At 44.0% G+C, this 25,928-nt stretch overlaps 1 protein-coding gene across 4 annotated transcripts in view; it reads left to right on the top strand.

Moving 5' to 3' along the window:
• The window catches only part of CDKL5 (cyclin dependent kinase like 5), a 148,158-nt gene that overhangs the window by 36,128 nt on the left and 86,102 nt on the right, over positions 1–25,928 (top strand). For 3 of the 4 annotated variants that reach the window (XM_007670353.3, XM_029079690.2, XM_029079691.2), the window contains exons 2-3: positions 19,367–19,602; positions 21,667–21,701. In XM_007670353.3, the coding sequence (XP_007668543.1) occupies positions 19,539–19,602; positions 21,667–21,701 (99 nt within the window). In that variant the 5' untranslated portion in view covers positions 19,367–19,538. The remainder of the gene's footprint in view (positions 1–19,366; positions 19,603–21,666; positions 21,702–25,928) is intronic. The other variant, XM_029079692.2, reaches the window with a different exon arrangement.

The following is a 25,928-nucleotide window of genomic DNA, read 5'->3' as shown; positions in this document are numbered from 1 at the left end:
ACCGTGAGCCTCATTTCAGATCGGGACTGTGTCCAACCTGATTAGATCGTGTCTACCTTAGCACTTAGTATAGTCCTTGACACATAGTAAGCACTTAACAAATACCATTATTATTATTATCATTAATATTATTTTTTTTCACCTTCCCCAGATGAAAATGCTCCCTATGTGGCCACTTGACAGTGCCATATTGTCGAAAACAATTTGTCCCTCTTAAAAAGTGTTCAAAATGTGTGCTTTTCCCTTTCCTATCAAGGAAATCACTTTTTTTTTTTCTTTCTGCTTATATTTTATGAGGGAAATAACACTATGAGCAGTTGGATCTTTGAACATGAGCAACAAGAAATGTTCTCTCCTACTTGTTTTCCTTCCCTATTGTGTCATCTATGAAGCGAAAGAAACACACTTAATCTGCTGGACAGAGCACCTTTCACGCTGTGTATTTTGAGTAATAAACTGGTCAGAGCATGTTTAACCTCATAAAATAAATTATCTTTGAAGTGTCAGTGAAACCACGGCAGTTGATTTCATGTCTTCACCACAAAGTCCGTCTTAGGGTCCTTAGTGACTTCAAGTGTCGGGGATTCTTTTTTGTGTAGACAGAATTTATGAGAAAATTTGAATGGAATGTGTTGAATAGTGTGCAAATGCCGAGTACAGTGCTTTGCACACAGCAAGCGCCTATTAATTTACCATGGATGATAATAGAATTGTAATTTCTTAAGGTTTGTAAAATAACTTCGGATACCCACCCATTGCCGTTTATAAACAGTGATGAATAAGTTCAAAAACATTTTGTCCCTTCCATAGCAAAATTTAATGGGATCAAGTTGGGTTATAAAAACTGTTGAAGAAGCCTGTTCACTATACCAAATTAATGTGCATTTGTGACAGTTGACCTAAAGAGCTGCAAAAGTGTTTTGAGCAGGAAAGAAATGGTTTTGAAAGCTGATCCCAGATGAACAAAAGGTAATGGTACCTTGCATAAAGCTGAACCCATATGCCCGAAACTGTAGAAGTGAGAAGCAGCGTGTCTTAGTGGAAAGAGCCTGGGCTTGGGATTCAGAGGTCATGGGTTCTAATTCCGGCTCTGCCACTTATCAGCTGTGTGACTTTGGGCAAGTCACTTCCGTGGCTCAGTGGAAAGAGCATGGGCTTTGGAGTCAGAGGTCATGAGTTCGAATCCCAGCTCTGCCACTTGTCAGCTGTGTGACTGTGGGCAAGTCACTTAACTTCTCTGTGCCTCAGTTCCCTCAACTGTAAAATGGGGATTAAGACTGTAAGCCCCACGTGGGACAACCTGATTCCCCTGTGTCTACTCCAGCGCTTAGAACAGTGCTCTGCACATAGTAAGCGCTTAACAAATACCAACATTATTATTCTCTGTGCCTGAGTTACGTCATCTGTGAAACGGGGATGAAGACTGTGAGCCCTACGTGGGACAACCTCATTACCTTGTGTCTACCCCAGCGCTTAGAACAGTGCTTGGCACATAGCTTAACAAATACCGTTATTATTATTATTATGTTTAGTAATATTTGGTCACTTTTTCTATTGAAGTGTAGGGCCAAAGGTCATTTTTCTACTGACTAACTTTTAGCCCTAGTCAATATCTGCATGGTCTTTTTCCCTAGTAAAAAGTTTCAATTCACAAGTTAAGAAAAGGGGTAGAGAACTAGAATATATTCAAGAATTGCAAGAGTCAGGCTATCACTGGTTGAAATTTTTCTTCCTATCCAGATTGATTATTTTAAAACTCAATTTGGAAAGATTAGCATCTCAAACAAGATGCTCAACAGGATGGTTTGACTGAGATTTTTGGCTAGTAAGGCATTTAGAATTTTAGTAATTTAGATGTAATATATGCCTCCGTTTTGCTTTGTAGTTAGCTTTTGGAACAAATTTAAGACAAAATATTAGATTCTAATCTTTCCTTAGAGTAGGTTGCTTTTATCACCTGCTTTTATCAGCTGCTTGAGGTTTGTTTTTGATTTTCTAGAAACCTGGTGGATGATGGAAATCTACATTTAAGGTATTTTGTATGACTTGTAAAACACTAACATGGCAGAGAGATCTATTTCAGCTATAATTAGATGAGCCACAATTTGGGGACAGGCTTCATGGGAAAGAAAGCGATGTTCCCTTTATAATGCTGGAACATTTTATTGAGACACTGAAATGAAATATGGGCAGTGGCTTTAAAAGAATATCGCACTTCTTGGAGACACAGAACCACTGTGTCCTATGGCAACAATGTCTCAGCACTAGTTTTAAGTTCCTTGTGGGTGGGAAACATGTTTATTCAATCTGCACTGTACTCTCCCAAGCGCTTAGCACACTGCTTTGCAAACAGTAAGTGCTCAACAAATGTCACTGCATGATATATATTCATTCACATATATGTTCTTGCTTGTAATAGAATCACCCATATCTTTTCTTCTCATTTTAAATGCGAAGGATACCCAGCCGGGTACCACAAAAATTAAATTGCGTCACATTTATATAGACTCTCAGTTTGCCTTTTTTGGTGATTCACATGGTCATAAACTCGGGTTTTATAGATTCATGTAGGATGTATTCAGTTTTGCTAGATACATTAGGAGAGATTGGTTTGATCAATATAAGAACAGTGCTAATTTTCCAACAAACACTGCCCGGTTTTATGATTTCGATGCAAGAGATCATATTTGAATCTGTCATGAAGAGATGGCTCAACTTTCATGTGATAAAAAGGCGGGTGGAACATGAAAAAATTAGAGCAATACTGTGTCTAGGCATAAGTGTGGCTCTTATAATGTTTATCCGCAGCACACAGAGATGGAAGACAAAGTTATTTCAGGGATTAAGATGTTATTTGATATTTATACTTACTCATGGACCTGGTTTACAGAATAGAGCTGGCACTCCATACCTCAAAGTTTGCCAATCTCTGCTAGAGCATTTCATTTTCAAGGACCGCAGAACTAGACATATTTCCTTAATAGGCCCTAAATTGAGAGATGCTACAAATTAAATAATCCTCTCCAATTCCTTTTTATTAAAACAATAACATAGATGAGTATTTAATACAGGTTGCCAAAGTAGTGTGTATATAGGAAAGTAATCGGGTATTGGCAGTGCTTGAATATGTTGGGCCAATATTTTTTTGCTTAGAGAATCATTCCCTTTAAACAATAACTGCCGTGAAATGCTCAGAATCAACACGTGTTCCCATGGAAACAAATGGATGAAGCTGGCTAGGGCTGTGATAGAAAATTTATGTCTGGTTAGTTTTCAGTACAAATTTATATCAAATTGTGGAAAATAATACATAATCATTACACAGTTGGTTTTTTTGAATAGAGCACTGCACTGAAAGTCAGACCTCGGTTGGCTGGGCGGAATCATTTTTGAACGCTTTTGTTTTCATTTTATCAGTGATATGAATTGAATAATCTTGTCCACTTAATGGAATGATTGACAGTTGCTGATAAAGATTCATATAATAGTGAACTATGATGGTACTTTTGAATTTGATACCTTTTCTCCCCACCAAAAGTTAAATCGTCCTATGTAGTTTGACCTTCTACAGTCGATCGACAATATTTGTTAAGTGCTTACTGTGTGCAGAGAACCGTACTAAATGCTTGGAAAAGGACGATACAGTAACTACTGGCCCAATTTAAAGCTGGAGAAAAAGGCCCAGAGGTATAAACTGTGAGCCCATCCTGGGCAGGGTTTGTCTTATATGTTTCTGAATTGTACTTCCCAAGCGCTTAGTACAGTGCTCTGCACACAGTAAGTGCTCAATACATACGAGTGAATGAATGAATGAAGTGACTTGGTACCTATTCAGGGCTGTGACTGGAATAAAGTGACCAGATCTCATGACTTAAGTCAGGGAAGTCCTGGAATTTCTGGGACTCTCTGGGTATTTTGGTATTTAAGCTCTTACTGTGTGCCAGGCACTGTACTAAGCACTGAGGTGGATACAAGCAAATAGGGTTGGACACAGTCCCTGTCCCACCTGGGGCTAACTTGACGAGAGTTCACTTGTGCAGAACACCACATTAATCATTTTGGGAAGTTAGAGAGATGTCCGTTATATTTGCTCCAGGGAACTTTTCAAGCCATCTTGAAGTTTATATTTCATCCAGTTAACACCTGGAATTGAGTGCTGCCAGAGGCTTACCCAACCGCCCCGTTAATGCCTTGCAAATTAGGAACGTTTTTTTATTATTTTTTTAATCCATGGAGGGTTCTAGGTTGCTTCACGATCTGAAAGTTGCTGAAACCATGCCTTTCTGGCCATCCAAGCGGTCTGACATTGTGCTGGTTTACACTTGCCCCCACAAACCTAATGGATAGAGCCCTGGCCTGGCAGTCGGAAGGTCCTGAGTTCTAATCCTGGATCCTTCATTCATTCATTCAATAGTATTTATTGAGCGCTTACTGTGTGCAGAGCACTGTACTAAGCGCTCGGAATGGACAAATTGGTAACAGATAGAGACTCCCTGCCCTTTTGGAAAAGTCACTTCGCTTCTCAGGGCCTCAGTTATTTAATCTGGAAAATGAAGATTTAAACTGGGAGCCCTGGAGCACAGGGAACTGAGTCCAACTTGATTTGCTTGTATTCACCCCAGCGTTTAGTACACTGCTTGTCATATACTAAGCGCTTAACATATGCTATTATTTGGGTCAAAGGATGATGGCATAAAGGGAGTAAATCCAAGTGCAAGGCTGACACAGAAGGGAGTAGGATAAGAAGTTTAAGGCCCTGGAGCAAGATGGGAAGGCATGATCAGGTCTATCTTGGAGAAGCATTCCAGGATTGGGTGATCATTCACCTAGTAACATCCAGAAGTAAGATTTTGGATATTACTGCTTCAGGGAAACAAGACAGAAGGGTAATTGGAGGGAAAAAAAAGAGTAGGCGTCAAAGGCATCAGATGGCATTTATTTCCCTGGCTGTTGGCTGATCCACGTTTAACTGACAAAGATCTTTCAAGAACTCTGGTGAAGGCTGAATATGGTCAGAATTGGGTAGATTTTAGCAAAGTGGCCTTAGTATGACATCATCACACTATGCTGCCTGCTAGAGTAATGTTTGTGATGTTGCATGCATCATAGGGTATGATTTTTTTTAATGGTCACTGTCCATCCAGTGAGCAAAAGAGGACTTTTTTTCTATAGTGCCTCTTATTTTGAGGATTTCCAAGTCCTTAAGAACCTTCCCCAAGGGAACTTTAAGATCTCTGTCAGTTAAATGTGAATCAACCAACAGCCAGAAGAATAAATGCAAACTGATGCTTTGACTCCCTTTCTCCTCACTCGTTTCCCCCCCCCGCCCCATCTCCCTTATGTCTTGTTTCCGTGCAGCAAAATCTTCCTTTTTGATTTGTTGTTACAAGGTGGATGATTTGATTGGGTAAGGATTTAATGGGAAGGGCTGAACATTCCTTTAGTCCAGAATGGAGTTAATTTGTCTGCCCATTGGTCTTTTTCTTTCACTTGCTCAGTCAGTGATATTGAGTGCTTACTGTGTGCAGATCACTGTCCTGAGCACTCGGGAGGGTTCAATACCACAGTACAACAGAATTAGCAGAAAGGTTCCCTGCCGATAATGAGCTTACAGACTAGATATCCTAGCGGATCATTTTCCCCCTGCACGATTGAGCGTCCCAATAAGAATGGGGCTTAGCCATTGATAATTCTCTGGAATTGACTGCGGAATCCTCTTTTATAACAATTCATTTCATCTCCGTGCACGCCATCTACATGACCATTTTCTTTTTCGTAGTTCTTGTGCTGCAAAAATAGTGCCAAATTGAAGAATCTATTAAATTGGAGTCCTGCCCGTCTCCTTGAAGATGTGGCATTAAAGCACTTAGCTTCAAAATCGATTCCCTTGAATAAAATCCAGATGTGTCTATCTGGGAAAGATTTTACTTATCCCTGTCTGCCCCTATTTTTTATCTTATTCTCTGAACTCCATGGTGACAGGCCTCCCTTGATGCTAACAATAGTCTTTGTCTCCTCTTACCTTATATTTTGTTTCATGCTTCTTCTCATAATTCAGAGTCTCCTGATATACCAAGCGTACTCCCCTCTTTCCAAAATCCAGTTCTCTTGAAGTGTTTCTGGGCTGTTCTAATTATAGATGCGATTTGATCGTCCTGTCCTTGTGATTTAAGTGGCTGTGTGCAGGAGCTGTGGAATTTGACAAGAATGTGTGGAGAAGCAGCAGCACTTTGGAAATCTCACCAATCTGTTAGTAAAAGGCTTGATAAGGGTTAACCGCAGATTTATTTCAACTGAATTGTATAGCTGAAGTTGTCAATTATGGGATGACAGTGTTGAATCTGTAACTGTGGAAATTCTTTTTAAATGCCGCGTCGTTGTCGTAAATGACAATGTTTTTAGTGTGTGATGTAAACGTGTTCTTCATTTTTACCCCAAAATGATTTGTGCACAATACTGATTAGGTGGCCAAAGGGAGACTAGAACTTTCCAAGGGATTAAGGACTCTCTTGTTATTCTCATCCCAAATGTGAATTAGTACATTCTGTTTCTCACTCTTAGGTTGTGGCTCATGACTCCTTGGGGGAACAGTTGCAGAATTGAAAGGAACAGATTTTTTTTCACCCAAGCCAAAACCACGACTGGTTCAGTACCAGCCAATGAAAGAGATTTATGTTGGCCACAGGGGAGAGGAAGATTAGCAGAATGCGGAGGCCTGTTAACTGGGTAGATTGTGCTAGATTGTGGGTAACTTGGAATGGAATGGGAATAATGAAATGGCAGTTCCAGGCCTCTTTTGGAAGAATTGATTCTTTTCCCGTTAAAAGGAGGATGGCAAATAGCGTTTCTCTACAGGCGATTATTTTGATAGACTCACACGGTGAGCTTTGATTGCAAGCAGTTCAACTGACATCCTCCACGGACTCATGTTATCAGAAAATGTGACCAATTTAGAACTATTCAGACTCTGCGTGGGAATATGGGGATTAATCCAGATAGTTACTGAAGCTCACTTGCGTTCAAAGTTCATTATTATTTTTCTTGTCAGGAGTGGGGAAAAAGGGTTAAAAGCTCAAGTTAACAAATATGGAAGAAGGAACTCAATCTCGGCCATAGTTCTGGAGAGCGAGGACCCAAAGTTCAATTATTCCACTGTTTTTGAAACGTTTACGGCATCTGTCAGGGGGTATAATCTTATTTTTTTTACTATGGATTGTTATTGAGTATTAACAACGGATAGGGAAAATGGTTTCTCCAAATCTAGGTATTTATGCAAATGACATTTCTCACATGACCTGCAGAGCTTCAGAAAATTGCACACTGTCATTAAAGTTGTGACTCATAGCATTCAGCAGAAGGTGTGTTGAAGCTTTTAAAATACTACCAGAATTACTGCAGGCTGATAAACACCCTGCAATGGAAAATTACTTTAGCTTCCAATACATCATATCATGCAACCTGCTATGAATACCATTGCCTATTAAAAAGTAGCATATGAGTAGACAGATGGAGTTGCTCTGCACTCTAACAGTTTCTAAGTTTGTGAAGAAATGGATGCAAATAGAAAAGCCAGCTATTGCAGAAGATTCTGAGGTTATTTTTCTGCCATGAAAAATGAGATAATCTTTCAAGTACCTGCTCCAATTTTATATTGTGCGCTACCGAACTAATGCGATGTATATAGTAACCTTTCTTAGAAATGTTAAGATAATTCAATGGCAATTTCATTTTGATTGAAGGAAGAATAGTTGGGATGATTTCTTAAGTCAGCTTTACAGATTTTTTTTTTTAACTATCCAACCCACTTTTTCAGCAGCTCTCCCCATAATTCCCAGCCTTTTTGCAAAATGCCCCTTCTGGAAATGAACATGACAGGACTTAAAGTCTTAATCTCATCGTCAGTATTTTGTTGAAGATATAATAGCCTTGCGCAACTTCTCTCACACCTAGGATCCTTGTGATTTTTCAAGGGTCAGTCATTCATTCTATTAGTGGAATGGGTAAAAGCTTTAAAGTTCCATAAAATATATTTTTTTAATAACTTCAGACCAACTCCTTAAGTACCTCCAAAGATCTCAAATACCCAGGAATTTCTTAAATCACATAATGTAGCGAATCGATGGATGGTATTTATTGAGCACTTACTGGGTGCAGAGCACTGTAGGAAGCGCTTTGGAGAGTCCAGTATACAACAGAGTTGGCAGACATGTTCCCTGACCACAACAAGCTTGCAGTCTAGAGGGGGAGACCAACATTACTATAAATAATTTATAGATAGTGGATGAGCAAGAGAATTAGAATGAGTGAAAAGTAATGCATTCATTCATTCAATAGTATTTATTGAGCGCTTACTATGTGCAGAGCACTGTACTAAGCGCTTGGAATGAACAAGTCGGCAACAGATAGAGACGGTCCCTGCCCTTTGACGGGCTTACGGTCTAATTGGGGGAGACGGACAGACGAGAACAGTGGCGATAAATAGAGTTAAGGGAAAGAACATCTCGTAAAAACAATGGCGACTAAATAGAATTGAGGCGATGTACATTTCATTAACAAAATAAATAGGGTAATGAAAATATATACAGTTGAGTGGACAAGTACAGTGCTGAGGTGATGGGAAGGGAGAGGGGGAGGAGCAGAGGGAGATGGGGGGAAAAGAGGGTTTAGCTGCGGAGAGGTGAAGGGGGTGCAGTAGAGGGAGTAGAGGGAGAAGGGGAGCTCAGTCTGAGCAGGCGTCTTGGAGGAAGTGAGTTTTAAGTAGGGTTTTGAAGAGGGGAAGAGAATCAGTTTGGTGGAGGTGAGGAGGGAGGGCGTTCCGGACGTGGCCCAGGGGTCAACGGTGGGATAGGCGAGACCGAGGGACGGCGAGGAGGTGGGCGACGGAGGAGCGGAGCGTGCGGGGTGGGCGGTAGAAAGAGAGAAGGGAGGAGAGGTAGGAAGGGGCAAGGTGATGGAGAGCTTCAAAGCCTAGAGGGAGGAGTTTTTGTTTGGAGCGGAGGCTGATAGGCAACCACTGGAGGTGTTTAAGAAGGGGAGTGACATGCCCAGAGCATTTTTGCAGAAAGATGAGCCGGGCAGCGGAGTGAAGAATAGACCGGAGTGGGGCGAGAGAGGAGGAAGGGAGATAAGAGAGAAGGCTGACACAGTAGTCTAGCACAAAGCCACTTTCTGTGATGATCTTCTGTTGAAACTGTGGGACAAGCCTCAGTTCTGACAGTTGGGGTGCATTTGGAGGTGCCGGGGAGGCCAAAATGTGAGGTACACGGACGATGGCAATCTGTGCAGATGAGGGCCAGCAATGGCAAAAAACAATCCATTTTAAAAATTCAGTCATTCATTCAGTTCATTCAGTAGTATTTATTGAGTGCTTACCATGTGCAAAGCACTGTACTAAATGCTTGGAAAGTACAATTCAGCAATAAAGAGAGACAATCCCTGCCTACAGCGGGCTTACAGTCTAGAAGGGGGAGACAGATATAATAATGTTGGTATTTGTTAAGCGCTTACTATGTGCAGAGCACTGTTCTAAGCACTGGGGTAAACACAGGGGAATCAGGTTGTCCCACGTGGGGCTCACAGTCTTCATCCCCATTTTACAGATGAGGTAACTGAGGCACAGAGAAGTGAAGCGACTTGCCCACAGTCACACAGCTGACAAGTGGCAGAGTCGGGATTCGAACCCATGACCTCTTGCTCCCAAGCCCGGGCTCTTTCCACTGAGCCACACTGCTTCTCCATCAAAACAAGTTAATAGGCATCAGTATAAATAAATAGAAGGAAACACAACCATATTTTCTCGTGGATTTTCAGGAAGAGAAACAATGATCAGTCACCTTAGTAAGGGAAAATGTCCAGTAGCTGAATTGTGTACATAGGGAATAGGTCTCTTTAGCTATTATTATAATAATTATTCTTTTTCTGGTACTTGTTAAGCACTTACTATGTTCCAGACACTATTCTAAGCACTGGCAGAGATTCAGGTTAATCAAGCTGGACGCAGTTCCTGTCTCCTATTGGACTCACACTCTGAATCCCCGTTTTCCAGAGGAGGGAACCGAGGCCCTGAGAAGTGAAGTGACTTGCCCGAGATCATCCAGCGGACGAGGGGCGGAGCAGGGATTAGAATCCATGTCCTCTGACTCCCAAGCCCATGCTCTTGACACTAGGCCATAGTGCCACGGTAGTGCAAACCATTGGTACGTGACGTGTCAAAGTATGGGCGTGTCCGCTGCTGACATTATCCGGGCATGTCTGAGGCCTTGAGGGAGTTGAGGTGATAGAGTGAATGCCGTCTGACCGGATGCCTGGACACATCTGGTCTTTTTCTTTCTCCCACACAGCTCCCGATGGTGCCATACCTTCTCAGAGGGACCCAGGGTCTGATAATAATAATAATAATAATGATGATGGTATTTCTTAAGCACTTACTTTGTGCCAGGCACTATACTAAGCACTGGGGTGGATACGAGCAAATCAGGATGGACACAGTCCCTGTCCCACACGGGGCTCCCGGTCTTCATCTCTGTTTTACAGATGAGGTAGCTAAGGCCCAGAGAAGTGCAGTGACTTGCCCAATGTCACGGAGCAGGTAAGTGGCAGAGCCGGGATGAGAACCCATGACCTTCTGACTCCCAGATCCATTGTCTAGCCACTAGGCTATGCTACTCCCCACCTCTGATGCTCTCAGAGTTTAGGGGAGAGCAGGGGGATGCGGCAGTTCCCCCCCCGGTAAGCGCTAGTTTGCTGGAGCATCATTACTTTTTAGCCTTTGGAGCTCGCCTGGTGTCCTCAGTGCTTAGTACAGTGCTTGGCACACAGTCAGAGCTCAATCAATACCATTAAATGAATGAGTGAATGTGGCCAGGGTCTGAGTTCCCAGCCTAGCCTTGAGTTCAAGCAGACCACACCTTTTTTTTTTTTTGGTATTTGTTAAGCGTTTACTATGCGCCAGGCACTGTACTATGTGCTGGGGCTGATAAAAGCTACTCAGGTTGGAACCAGTCCCTGTCCCACATAGGGCTCACAGTCTTAATCCCTATTTTTCAGATGAGGGAACTGAGGGACAGAAAAGTGAAGTGACTTGCTCAAGGTAACACAGAGCTGGGATAATTATGATGGTATTTGTTAAGTGCTTACTATGTGCCAAGCACTGTTTCTAACCTAGATCCTTCTGACTCCCAGGCTAATGGTCTTTCCACTAGACCACTCTGCTCCTCCGGCATCTGAAGAAACATCTGTCTTCTGCTAGTTCTGTCGTATTGTACTCTTCCAAGCGCTCAGTACAGTGCTCTGTACATAGGTGTATGGTGCCCCTTTGGAGCCTTATAATAAGATCATTTCATGGGAAGGGCTTGGAATTATCAATGGGTTGGACAAGTTCAGAGTTTTATTTGCAAGGCTTCAGTAAATGCATTTTATCTCTTTCTAGCCGTTCATACATTTCGTGGGGCTCGCTCTTCATTTTAATCTCTCATTATGCCAATGCTCTATTAAACAGCCGATCATTTTAGAAATCTTTTATTTAAAGAAATGGATAAGGACGCACGGAGATTTCTTTCAATTTCTGAATCTTTTTAGGCACCTGGGTGAAGCAACTCCAGATTATCCATATCTATACTTGTAAGGAACTTGTTTCTTCTAGGCTGGGATTGTAAAATGAGGCTTATTTGGAGAACGTTGACATCGCACCTTTAATGGAAGCAGTGTTTTAATTATGACACCTTTCCAGGAGTGCACATTTTGACACATTTTTCAATAATCAGGCTGCACATCCATTCTTAAACCATTTGGTTGAATTGCAGTCTGAAAATGACCCCAACCAGGCAAAAGGTGACTCTGGGTTTATCCTAGTAAGATTAAGAGTATGGACAATGTCTGAGGCAGAAATTGTTGGAGCTGAGAGGGGAGTGGTTGTTGAAGCCAGCTTGTAGATGTTTAAGTCGTAAGAGTGAACCAGTTATTTGTAATTCCATAAAATTTTCGTGGCCTCTGTAAGTATCAGAGAAACGGTACGACTAGGCCGCGTAGCCTAGGGGAAAGAACAATGGATGATCAGTCACTCATTCAGTCATATTCATTAAGCGCTTACTGTGCGCAGAGCACTGTACTGACTGCTTGGGAGAGTTTCAGTACAACAGTATAACAAGACCCATTCCCTAGTCAGGGGACCCAGGTTCTAATTCCAGTTTTACCACTAATGTACTGGGTTATCTTTGGCAAGTTGCCTAACATCTGCTTGCCTCAGTTTCCTCATCTGAAAAATGGGGTTAAGATGCCTGCCCTCTCTACTTCTCAGCCTGTGCTCTCTGCGGGTGAGGGCGGGAGGAAGTGTGTCTAATTATTTTGTATTTGCGCCAGCAGGTAGCCTAGTGCGTGGCATTTAAGTGCTTAATAAAAACTGTAATTAGTAGTATTTTAATCTGCATTTTCATTTTTACACAAAAGGGAAAAAAAACTCTCTCTCCACATATCCAGATGTCATGGATAATGTTCCTATCATCTTTTATCATGTTTCATTTATTGCCTTCTTTGTTGGTTTGGTTTTGTTTTTTTAATAAGTTGTCAGAAAGAAACTAAATCTTGCTCCTTTAATAAAAGCATTAATGGTCTAGGACAAAATAAATTTCCTTATACTATCAAGCGATCTTGGGAATTCACAGAAGTCTAGACATCTGATGAAACACAGGATGAGCTTTGTGAAGCAAGGGTGCTCATTTATTTTTCTGTCAGGGACCAAACGGGACTTCTCAATGGGGTTAGATGACACCATCCTTATTCATTATGAGTACTTCAATAAATTAAAGTCATTTTATGTACAGAAGTTGGCTCATGGGCCTGTTTGTACAATGCACTCAGGCTCTGGAGATGTGGAAATTGTGAGCGCACACACCTTCAAGTAGAAATTTTCCGGAGTCAATGCATCCCTGATTTCAGTTAGATTTCTGAGCACCTTTATGTAGACTTTTAATTTATGGTCCTGAATATTCCATGTCAGAGATTGAATTGGAGAAAACTGCAGAGAATGCTTTTCCTTGAAAAACAGTATTCTGGGGGCTCGAGCGAATGAGCCAACTGGCAAACAATTAAAATGGCTTCCAATATCATAAAAAGTGGGCCAGCATAGTTCTGAAAGACAGTGGTCCGAAAGGGCAGGGCCTTTAAGGATGAACCCGTTTTGCCATTTAAAAAAGGGAAACGGATTTGGTTGTTCACAGACCCGATGGGAATCTTATATAATTCCAAATGAGTCAGGGAATTGCTTCTTGCTGCTGGATTACCTTGGGCATTCATTAAAGTTCCTGGACAACATCAGAGGAGCAAGATCTGAAAAAGATTTGGTATGAAACACTGGGGAAGAAGAGTACATTTTAAGGTCCGATTCTTCTTGAAATTTGTATCCTCTATTAAGAGATGATTAGCTCCAACCTGTGAAACACTCAGTAAACACTCATCAGAGCCCCTTCTCCCTTCCCGTGTTGGCCACAATTTAATTAGTTGACTTGGTGTAATTTTAGTAATAGGAAGAAATTAATGTGTGTACTTAATGAACTGGTAAACTACTTGAAAATGGATTCTGCGTTTTTGAATTTATTGCCAACTTACTACAAGGGCAATCTTTGTCTTCTTCTCTACTTAAAGTATCAGGCCATTGAACAAGTACCCCATGATATACCAGCATTTTGCTCTTCTTCCTTTTTTTTCCACTTCAGTGGTCACAAGGGAAAGCAAAGTCGAGGAAAGCACAATCAATAGAAATTGAAGGCCGATCTCCGACGTGGATCTCATCAATATACCCGTTCGACCTTAGTTCAGTTCTCAATTAGTGCCCCTCCTCTGCAAACCCTTCTGCCCTTCATTTCTTCCTTCCATTCTCGAGCTATTGCTCGAACGGTCCCTTGTGCAGACCACCTCCTTTTCACTCTCCTTTTGTGGGTCCTATTTCTCATCCTCTTTGAAACTCCAAGGAAAGCATTGAGACGTAGTGGTTAAAACACGGGCCCAGGAGTCGAAGGGCTTGGGTTCTCATCTGGTCTCTGCCACTCGTCTGCTTTGAGACCTTGGGCAAGTCATTTCATTCCTCTATGCTGCAGTTACCTCATCTGTCATAAAGGGAAGACGGTGAGCCCCATGTAGGACATGGACTGCGTCCGGTTTGATTAGCTCGTAGTAATAATAAGAATAATGATGATGTTGGTATTTGTCTAACGCTTACTATGTGCAGAGCTCTGTTCTAAGCTCTGGGGTAGATACAGGGTAATCAGGTTGTCCCACGTGAGGCTCACAGTCTTCATCCCCATTTTACAAATGAGGTCACTGAGGCCCAGAGAAGTTAAGTGACTTGCCCACAGTCAGCTGACAAGTGGCAGATCAGGGATTCGAATCCATGACCTCTGACTTCCCCAGATAAAAAGAACGAGTCCAACTGCACCATCAGGTGTTTCCTCCTCTTTGAAATAGAGATTTGGTGTCTCATATTCAAGTATTTGGGGTTAAATGGAAGTGCTCCAGCCCAGCTCCACCCTTGAAGAGTCAGGTATTTTCTCCTCCTCATTTCCAGGATCCTAATATTCGTGGGCTGCAGCTGCAGTAAGGGATCCGAAGCAATTTAGCCTCAAAGCCTTTTGGAAACTGCATGTTGTCTATCTGTCATGAAGTCTTTGAAGATAGCTCCGCATTACCTTTGTGGCTTTCTTACTTGCTTAAAAACAAAGTGATAGGATCAAGGCCGGCATCCAGAGCCTTTGTAATGGAGAAATGTTGATCACATACTCTAAATTGCTTGGGTATTTCCACAACAAATACTGCTTTGATGATAACACTTGCTGTTTAGGCTTCAAAAGTGCTAGATAAACGCTCCTGATGAAATCCCCTTTCTTTGAGCATTCCTTTTCTGCCAACACCACAGCATTTTCTAAGGGAGTGGCGCCATTCAGCAGACAAACAGCTCTAGTTGGGTTGTTTTCTAGTCAATGGGTTGTTTTCTAATCAATCCGTGGTATTTATTGAGTGTTTACTCTGTGCAGAACACTGTACTAAGGGAGAGTACAGAATAACAGTTGATAAACATGTTCCTTGCCCACAATGAGCTATTATTATTATTTAAACAAGGCTCCCCATAGCTTCAAATGAAAATTGGTTACATATAATGTGCACACACATTCACGCATGGATTCATTCGCATGGTGCTTCTTTTAGCATGAATCATCTTCAAAGAAGATTTGTGTTCACTACACCCGGTCCCTAGAGAAACGGGACAGGTTTGGTTCACTCCGCTGCCCGGCTCATCTTCCTGCAGAAACGATCTGGGCCTGTCACTCCCCTTCTTAAACAACTCCAGTGGTTGCCTATCAACCTCCGCTCCAAACAAAAACTCCTCACTCTAGGCTTCGAGGCTCTACATCACCTTGCCCCTTCCTACCTCTCCTCCCTTCTCTCTTTCTACCACCCACCCCGCACGCTCCCCTCCTCCGCCGCCAACCTCCTCACCGTCCCCCGGTCTCGCCTATCCCGCCGTCGACCCCCGGGCCACGTCCTCCCTCCTCACCTCCGCCAAACTGATTCTCTTCCCCTCTTCAAAACCCTACTTAAAACTCACCTCCTCCAAGAGGCCTTCCCAGACTGAGCTCCTCTTCTCCCTCTACTCCCTCTGCCAGCCCCCCTTCACCTCTCTGCAGCTAAACCCTCTTTTTGCCCTTTTCCCCCTGCTCCTCCACCTCTCTCTTTCCATCCCCACAGCACTGTACTCGTCCGCTCAACTATATATATTTCCATTACCCTATTTATTTTGTTAATGAATTGTACATCGCCTCGATTCTATTTAGTTGCCATTGTTTTTACGAGATGTTCTTCCCCTTGACTCTATTTATTGCCATCGTTCTTGTCTGTCCATCTCCCCCGATTAGACTGTAAGCCCATCAAACGGCAGGGACTGTCCCTATCTGTTGCCGACTTGTTCATCCCAAGCGCTTAGTACAGTGCTCTGCACATAGTAAGCACTCAATAAATACTATTGAATGAATGAATGAGTGAATATTAATGTCTCTCTTCCCCTCTAGATTGTAAACTCATTGTGGGCAGGGAAGTTGTCTCCCAACTCTTTACTGTACTCTCCAAAGTGCTTAGTATAGTGCTCTGCCCACAGTAAGTGCTCAGTAAATACCACCGATTGACTAAGGCAAATGTGTCTTGAAGCAATATGTATCCTATGCAGTTTGGCCTTTGAGGTATAAGTGGATTGGGCCAATTCCTCCTTTAGGATTTCTACATCAGTCATATTTATTGAGCACTTACTGTGTGCTGAGCATTGTACTAAGCTCTTGAGAGAGTTCCTGCCAGTTGCCATTTAAAAATGGAGCTAAAATGGAACGTCAGAGACTACCATAAATCTGGAACGTCACTTAGGCTGGGTGGTCGGAACAGTAGGTTCTCTAGCAGCGTGGCAGGCTTTGCTTCCAGACCAAGCCCATCGGATGTGGTCAGCCACCCTAGCATTGCCCTTTTCCCCTTCCATCAGTTCTGCCCCCCAACCCTTATCCATGTGTGTAATTACCCTGTCCTTATTGCACCTCTCACCCTAATTGTCTCCTGCTCACCATGGTCATTCCCATCCCCGGGAACGGCTGCTCAGATCCCCTGCTCGCCGGATCGATTAAAATAATCGTTTTGCTTCGTGGCTCTCGGGCCCAGAGTTTGCCAGCCTTCGTTCCGTGAAGCCACCCGGGGCTAAGCCACCGCCGAGGGGTGGGGATTCTTCTTTGGGGTTTATGGGACTCCAGGGTCATCTTTCAAATCATTCAGTACAGTGCCCTGCACACGGTAAGCGATCAATAAATAAGATTGAATGAATGAACCTGAATAACCCTCCAAAATGTATTTTAGCTACGTGGAACACAAGTGGAAACCTACTCTTACTTTGGGTAAAGAAAAAGTGAATTTGCTGTTGAGATACATGTACCAGTAAGTCTTTTGGAGTTCAAGCTCCAAGATCTCAAGGAAGGTGGTGTGATGGTATTTGTTTTAGAAGATTTTCTTAAGTGCTTGATATGGGCGGGGTGGGCGGGGGTGCCTAGGAGATGAAGCACTAGCCCAAACTATCTGCAATTTCAAATATCAGTTTTTGTTTATAGCCCTGGAAGCCGCGACCACTTAAGAATCCGTTGTACTTTCTTGTTCTCTTGAGACTTGAGCCCGCCTTGCCGCGTCAAACGCTCTTCCGAGATCCTCTCCTTTTTCCTCCTCATTTTTCCATTTTTCCTCATTTTACCGTACCGTCAACCGAGTTCCCGACCACAATGATATAATGATGAGACTTGGCCGTTTTGATCGTGCAGGATCCAGCAGAGCCTGGCCATCGATCCACCAGCTACGTGCGCGTTTAATGCCTTAGTTTCCTAACCACCTGCGGAGTTCTTCTCAAAGTGTAGTCTCTTTCCTAGGGCTCCGAGATGGAAGCAGCAAGTGCAGGTTAAAATGATTTTTGCCATTTGTTTTTTGTCACGCTGTTCCAACCCAGCGTTTTATCTATTTCGTTGATTTTGTTGCAGTAGCGCTGAAAGGGATCTTGCCGAATATTGTTTAGTTCGGCCATGATTTCCGCAAGATGGAGATGGGATGCTGAAATTTCTTCCTTTGGCACCTGCCCGTTTATGTAATCACCATATTTTTCCTCTTCTAAACCCATTTTCCCTCTGAGCTCCAGATATTAGAGGTTTAGTTGTTGCAGCAGGCGCCCTTAATGAAATAGAGTGAGGCTCATGTCGTTAGCCTTACGGACATTTTTTTGGCACTCAAAAGAGGCTGGAACTTTGGTGCGGCGTTGAACCTTCAGTTGGGTGCAAGAAGGTAGGAAACAGAGGTAGACTAGGGAGATCCAGAGGGGAGGAGGAAGGTAGAAGTGGAGGGAAGGAGTGTTGGATAGAGGAATCCACTCTTAAACGTCTCAGAAACAGATATTTACGAAGGTAAATGTTGGCTTTGGAGTGGCAAGCTGAGGCTGGAGCAGGTAAAGCAAAGGGAAATAGCATTCGCCGTACCCCCTTTCTCTCAGTGATGGCTTCTTTCAATCGTGCTACTACCGGCTGAGCAGAATTCCCGCGATCATTGCCCTGGAAGCCATCCAAGGGGCCTAAAAGGTACCGGATCAGCCAGAGGAAGAGCATCTTGTCTGCTGCGTGGCCTTAGACAAGTCACTTCACTTCTCTGTGCTTCAGTTCCCTCAGCTGTAAAATGGGATCGAGACTGTGAGCCCTCTGGGGATCAAGGACTGGGTCCAACCCGATTGGCGTGTATCAGCCACAGTGCTTAGTACAGTGCCTGGCATATAGTAAGCACTTATCAGATACCATAAAAAATGGTGCTGACAAGAGAATAGGGGGCAGAGAAAGCTAGGCCTGAGTGGACTAATAGTAAATGTGTTCTTTATAAAGCACTTCCTGGGTGCAGAGTGCTGTACTAAGCTCTGGGAAGGAATATACAGGAGGGAATTAGCTACCTTGGGAGTTGACAGTCTACCGATAAAAAAGGGGAGAGGGGACCAGCAGTAAATACATAAGGAGAGAAGAGACAAAACACAAACACAACGTGTTTCATCGTGGGTAGAGTCCGCGTCTGCCAACTCGGTTGTATTGGACTCGCCCAAGCGCTTAGTACAGTGCTCTGCACCTAAGCACTCTAAACACCATCGATGATGCTGAAGACAAAAACAAAGATCAGTTATTTGGGTGATCTGGCTAGTGGAGCAGATGGTCAGGTGATCGAGAGTCCACAGTCATAATGGTAGCCACGGTGACCACCAAATCAGAAGCCACCTCAGCCTTCCGGAGGTTTTTAGTGGAAATGGTGGCGGCTGTGGCGGCTTTTCTCCATCTCTCCGGGTTGACAGGAGGCAGGTCGGAGCGGGCGATCATTTTTCCCCTTACCCGCTACAGCCACGTCAATGGATCGTATTCCCTCAGTGCTTACCATGTGCAGAACACCGTACTAAGGGAGAGTACGATATAAGAGTTGGTAGACACATTCTCTGCCGATATAAGAGTTGGTAGACACATTCCCTGCCCACAAGTAGCTTACAGTCCAGAGGCGAGCTTACAATCCAGAGGCGAGCTGATTGGGAGAATCTGCCATCACATCTTCCAAAAATGGACAGTGTGGCTAAATTTGTATCATTCGTGACCTGTGGCTAGGCCTGGTTCATCCTTGCTTCACAATCTGAGTGTGAATTCCCGAAACAGTTTCATATTCTGCTTCCTGATTTACCGCCGACATCACGAGGCAAGCCACCATCTTATTTTGGAACGAGTTGTTTTTAATCAAGCACACTGTGATTTAAGATCTGCCGCTCTTAATTGTGCTCTTTGTGTCTTTCCAGGGAGCCTTTTTATGCTTCAAAATTATGACAAGTACGTGAGGATTTCTATCAACCAACGTGGATTTCTTTCTTCCAACAACTTTCCTGCTCCCCTGCCTCCTGCCTAGTTTTCTCGGGAAACCCTCATCTCTGCCATGTTCTACGGCTCTCAACACAAGAGGAGTTTGTCTTCATGAAGATTCCTAACATTGGTAATGTGATGAATAAATTTGAGATCCTTGGGGTTGTAGGTGAAGGTAAGTTGGTTTTCTTGAATTAACCAGATTTCCAAGGATGCTAAATATGCTGCTTCTTTCTTGGGGAAGCAGGAAGAGGCTCCGTTGAATGTTTAATCGGTTTGGAAGCATCGTGGGCAAGATCACAGATGTGATTTAAAAATTTAAATCTTAATTGGACAGAAAAAATTTTACCTCTCTCCCCTGATATAAAATGGACCAAAAATTGTTTCTCTTTTTCGAGTGGGAAAAGTGTCTTTTCTCCCAACTATTTTGAGTAGAAAAAGTGCCCAACCCTTTCAGGTCAGATATGCGAGGGGAGAAGTGTAATTTTTTATCACTAGGATGTCCAAATCCTGATACCCTCAAATTAAAGGTCTGTAACCAAATTCTTTTCCGTGGAATCTCTGTCCTCCTCCTCTGGAGATTTTTTTATTTTTTCCTCTTGAACCGGTGAAGTGGGTTAGACCTGGCGGTGAAAGCGCCTTGTTTGGGTGGATCGACCTCCTCGGGGGTCAGTTCCGGTGCCGTTGAATTCCCGAAAGAATAGTATTCTCCACCTAGGCGAGGAAGGGGCAGAAGTTCTCTCCCTCCCCTCTCAGGATTCCCACAATCCTGACCAACATGTAGGAGCAGAGTCATTTGAGTAGGGCCCGCCTGGGCAGGCATGAAAGGTGGTCTCTTCCAGCCCCCTACAGCTTTTCCGGGAGGCGGCTTCTGGGCAAAGCCTGGGCTGCCCTCCACCTCAGCTGTGTGTTTATCTCTACCTAGGGAGGGCTGTCCCAGCCTGTCTCCAGCCCTGCGTCCACTCAGTTCTGCAATTAATTGCTAAGCAGGCCTACCCACGGATGAAGTCGTCTGCAGGCCAGCACCCAGGCCGGCTTCTTCCAAGCTCTTAGAAAAGCAGCGTGGTCTAGTGGATAGAGTATAGACCTGGGCGTCCCAAGAACCTGGGTTCTCATCCCGCCTCCTCCTCTTGTCTGCTGTGTGGCCTTGGGCCAGTCACTTCACTTCTCTGGGCGTCAGTTACCTCATCTATAAACTGGGGAGGAGAGCGTGAGCCCCATGAAGGACAGGGACTGTGTCCAACCTGATGAGCTTGTATCTACCCTTGTGCTTCGAACAGTGCTTGACACACAGTAAGCAGTTAGCAAATACCGTCATTGTTCATTCAGTAGTATTTATTGAGCGCTTACTGTGTGCAAGACACTGTTCTAAGCACTTATTGTTAGTACTATTGTTATTGTTAAGGAGCCCACAAGAATCCAAAAGACTCCTGCAAATCACACTGTTCTCTGTGCCCCAGCAGACAAACGGTTCCTGGGAGACAATAATAATAATAATAATAATAATGGTATTTGTTAAGCACTTACTATGTGGCAGGCACCGTACTAAGCGCTGGTTGGATACAAGCATATCGGGTTGGACTCAGTCACTGTCCCACATGGGGCTCACAGGCTCAATCCTCATTTTACAGCTGAGGTAACTGAGGTCCAGAGAATTGAAGCGACTTGCCCAAGGTCACACAGCAGGCAAGTGGTGGAGCCGGGATTAGAACCCATGGCCTCCTGACTCCGAGGCCTGTGTTCTATCCACTACACCATGCTGCAGAGGACTTTGCCAGACCTTTGAAAAATGAACGAAAGATACCATTTGAGATTTGCATGAAGCCCCCAGGACACTTAAATGAGTGATCAGGGGTCATTGAATATGTAATTCTTCCATTCACTCATGTTTTCACTCTAGGTTTTGGATAGGGGATTAGGGAACATTCTTCCAAGAACACGTGTAAACCCAAAGCCTTAACACAGTCTCTGCATTATAAAACTGGGTGTTTGCAAAGCCATCCCCTGTCAGAATGAAATTATTTAGTTTTTCTCAAGACATTTCTAAAGTGCTTGAAGCTACCTTTTGTCGAGAATAATTAACACTGTTTTCATATATTTTGTTGCTGAGCTGAGGATCCTGATAGTTTTGATTTTTCGATGTGAAGGTTATTTATTGCTCATTGGCATTTAAATGACAGTTTTCAACCTTTGAAATTGGATTTTAAATACTTATGTGCATCTTTCAATTCTATTACAGGAGCCTATGGGGTTGTTTTGAAATGCAGGCACAAGGTAAGTGCACCGAGTTACAATTTGAACCTATTCAGGTATTAAACCTAGAATCCAGCCAAGTGCTTTAAATGTTTGGGCACTTAGGGTGTTGTTGAAGATGGTCATGAGATTCAGTGAATTATAAAGCACTGAAGCGGGAACGTAGGATAAAAGACAAGGGAGAAGTATCTGATGCATCAGGTTCTGGAACAGGGTTCGTCGGCTTAGGGAGTCATTTTTGATTATGGACACTTCTTTGGAGAAATGTCATACCAGCGAAAGGCTGTGTCCAAGATAATAATTGTGGCATTTGCCAAGTGCTTACTGGGTGCTGGGGTGGAAACCAGCAAATCGGGTTGGACACGGTATCCCTGTCCCATATGGGGCTCACAGTCTCAGTCCCCATTTTACAGATGAGGTCACTGAAGCACAGAGAAATAAAGTGACTTGCCCAAGGTCAGAGAGCAGACAAGTGGCAGAGCCGGGATCAGAACCCATGACCTTCTGACCCACAGGTCCCTGGTCTGTCCACTATGCAAGATGGGTTGGAGACGGCAGGGGAAGAAGGAAAGGAATAAGAAGAACGTGAGCCTGGGAATCAGTAGGACGTGGATTCTAATCCCAGCTCTGCCACGTGTTTGCTGCGTCACCTTGGGCAAGTCACTTAACTTCTCTGGGCCTCAGTTCCCTCATTTGTAAAAATAGGGATTAAGACCGTGAGCCCCACGTGGGTATGTGGACTGCGTCCGACATGATTAGCTGATATCTGCTAATATCAGCTTAGTACCATGCCCGGAACCTATGCCATAAATAAGGGGGCGGGGGCAATGAAAGATTTATTTGAGTTACAGCTCTACACAAATATTTATAGACAACAGACTTTTGATTAAGGACTTCTTGTCTAAACCTGCTAACTGGCATAATCCTGTTGATAAAAGTCCGGATCGGAAAAAAAACAACAAGGGAATAGTATTGTGTATTTCCTGGCTGTCTTAGTTTCCCGTACAAGCTTGAAATTAATCAAATTAACTGGTTGTTTCACTGCGGTAGTCGCTACCGATTGTTCAGGCAAGTTATGTGGCATTTCCTCAGCTGCCGCTTGAGAAATAAGTGCCCGGTGCAAACACGTTAGCTATAACAAGGCGTATGTTGAAGCTATACTGTGAAGGGCTAAAATGCATGTTAGTAATGATTTCAGACTCAAGATTGTAAATGTGACTAATAATGAAAAAAGAAGGCTCCAGATCTGAGCAGGCGTGTTTTTCTTCACGTGGGCTTAGTTGCTAAGTTCCAGAATTTCCGTCTCGATACGCAGCTTGTGTTACCGTGTACAGCATCTGGGGTTTGCCTGGGGTATCAGTCCAAGTCACGGGATTCGATCGCTTGGATCCGTTTCACCCGTCAGGTGCAATTTTTGCTGTAAGCCTGACTCGGGAGTTGGTTGGCTTTTCCAATTTTTCCACTCTTCCCCTTCTCCCTTCTGCGTCACCCTTGCAATGGGATTTGCATGCTTTATTCACCCCTCCCTCAGCCCCAGTGCACTTAGGAACATAGTAATTTGTTAATGGCTGCCTCCCCCTCTGATCCTTGTTAAGCGCTTACTATATGCCAGGCACTGTACTGTGCACTGGGTGGATACAACCTATTCAGGTTGGACACAGTCCCTGTCCCCCATGGGGCTCACAGTCTCAATCCCCATTTTACAGATGAGGTAACTGAGGCGCAGAGAAGTGAAGTGACTTGTCTAAGGTCACGCAGCAGACAGGTGGCGGAGCCGGGATTAGAACCCATTACCTTCTGCCTCCCAGGCCAGTGCTGTATCCATTACACCATGCTGCTTGTCAGCTCGTTGCGGGCAGGGAGCGTATCTATCAAGTTTGCGGTAGCGTACTTTCCCAAGCGCTTAGTACAGTGCTCTCCATCACAGTAAGCACTCAAATACGGTTGACTGATTATCCATCTCCATCCCCCTACATTCCTCCCTCTCCCCAACGCTAGGTTTCAGGTGTATTCGTTTGTTCTGTGTTGTGTTTTCTTCCCAGGGGAGTTTTCTGTTTTGGGTTGTATTCTTCCCAGGGGAGTTTTCTTGTTCAAACTAGTTTCAGACCTCTCAACTTAATCCAGTTCAAAAAATTGAATTTCCTAACATTACCAAAGGTTGGAGGTTATATAAATCGCTGACTTTTCCGACTAGAAATTTGAGGAGGCCTACTTGTCAAAAAAGAATCATCTTCACGAAGAGGTGGTAACTGTTTCAGTTCTTGAGAAGTTAATTAAGGGTGGTTAGAGTTTCAAGGTGATCACAGACAGAGCAGGCGTTTCTTCTTCTGCAGGAGCCTTGGAAAAAACCAGGAATGGGTCTGTAAGGAGCTATCCCAACCCTGCCCAGAAAACCCCAAACCTTTTCTCTGGGACTGATATTTTAGTGAGGACTATTTCTCAAGATTCAGGAATCTCTGGGAACTTGAACCCCAGAGGTCAGTAGTTTGGGGTCACTTGCAAAGGGGCCAACAGGCTTCTCTCCAACCCAGCCTGCACACTTGGCTGCTGTGGTGCTAACCTTCTCACTGGGGCCTCATTCTCACCTGTCCCGCTGTGGACCCTTGGCCCATGTCCTACCTCCTCCAATCTGCCAAAGCCTTATTCAAAGGCCCACCTCCTCCAAGAGGCCTACCCTGACTAAGCCCCACTTTTCCTCATCTCCCACTCCCTTTTGTGTCGCCCTCATTTGCACCTTTTGCTCTTCCCGGCTCTCCCCGCCCTACACCACTTATGTATGTATCTGTCATTTTATTTATTTAGATGGATGTTTGCTTATTTGTATTGCCGTCTGTCTCCCCGCCAGTCCGTGAGCTCGTTGTGGGCAGGGATAGTCACTCTTTATTGCTGTATTGTACTTTCCCAAGTGCTTAGTACAGTGCTCTGTATTGACGATTGAATGAATGAATTAATGAATGACAAAGGCTAAGTTTAAAGAGATTTTTTTAAAAAATCTCTTACGATGCCAAAATGAAACCAATTGAGCATCCCTGAAAGAATTCCCATTTTTTATGATTCGACCCTTAAAAGTATTTTTTAAAATCCCAGTGCAGAACTCACTCTTAGGGATTCAGAGGTGACCCCAAGAATTCTAGACTGAGTTTCTCTTCTAAACCCAGCATCCCGGAAGACTCAAAGTTAAATTGAGGATCAGTGAGAAGATGCTGGTGATAGTATTCATTTATTCATTGATTCGATCGTGTTTAATTGAGCGCTTACTGTGTGCAAGGCACCGTACTAAGCACTTGGGAGAGTACAAGAGAACAACAAAAAGACACATTCTTGCCCACACAAACTCACAGTCTGGAGATCACAGCTCAATAATGAAGGTACTTGTTAATCGCTTACTATGTGCCAAGCACTGTTCTACTAGTAATAATAATGATGGTACGTGTAAAGCGCTTATTATGTGCCAAGCACTGTTCTAAACGCTGGGGGAGATACAAGGTTATCAGGTTGGCCCACGTGGGGCTCACAGTCTTAACCCCCATTTTCCAGAAGAGATCACTGAGGCCCAGAGAAGTGAAGTGGCTTGCCCACCCAGCAGATAGGTGGCGGAGCTGGGATTAGAACCCATGTCCTCTGCTTCCCAAATCCAGGCTCTTGCCACTAAGCCACGCCGCTTCTCACAGGGGACAAGCGAAAGGGTACGTGTAGAAAGAGGAGTGGGGCATTGTGGCTGGAGAAGCAGAGGTTTGGGCTCCTTGTCGCTCGGAGATCCTCCGGCACGGCCGGAATGGGGGCGGCGCCTGCAGCCCTAGCAACCTTCGGAAGGTTGAGGGGGCTTCATGTTGTTTGCCCCCTCCTCACCATCCCAGCTGGAGGCTGAGCTCACAGTGGGAGCTCCAGAAGAGGATGGGGGAGTGAGAGGCCTCTGTCCCTCGTGGCGGACTTGGGCTCTGGATGGCTGAGGTTTCCCGTCGCTACCTCCTCCTCCTCCTCTGCCTCTTCTTTCCTGGAAAAGGAGAAGCCTTTGGATGAACTGAATCGTGGCAATTGGCCCTCAAGGTGGGCAGTCACTCTACTGTTACTCCAACTATTTCTGACCCCCCCCCATTATAGCAGTGCTTAGTACAGTGCCTGGCACATAGTAAGCGCTTAACAAATACCATTATTATTTCTTGTGGTCATTGCTTACATTTTTATTTTTTCACTTCCGGTCCAATGTTCAGATCTGTCAGTAGGGTGGAGAACGTGTCTCTTGATTGT

Source organism: Ornithorhynchus anatinus, chromosome 15, assembly GCF_004115215.2.
Source record: "Ornithorhynchus anatinus isolate Pmale09 chromosome 15, mOrnAna1.pri.v4, whole genome shotgun sequence".
NCBI classification, from domain to species: Eukaryota; Metazoa; Chordata; class Mammalia; order Monotremata; family Ornithorhynchidae; genus Ornithorhynchus; species Ornithorhynchus anatinus.
This window is presented reverse-complemented; position numbering and strand designations above follow the sequence as displayed.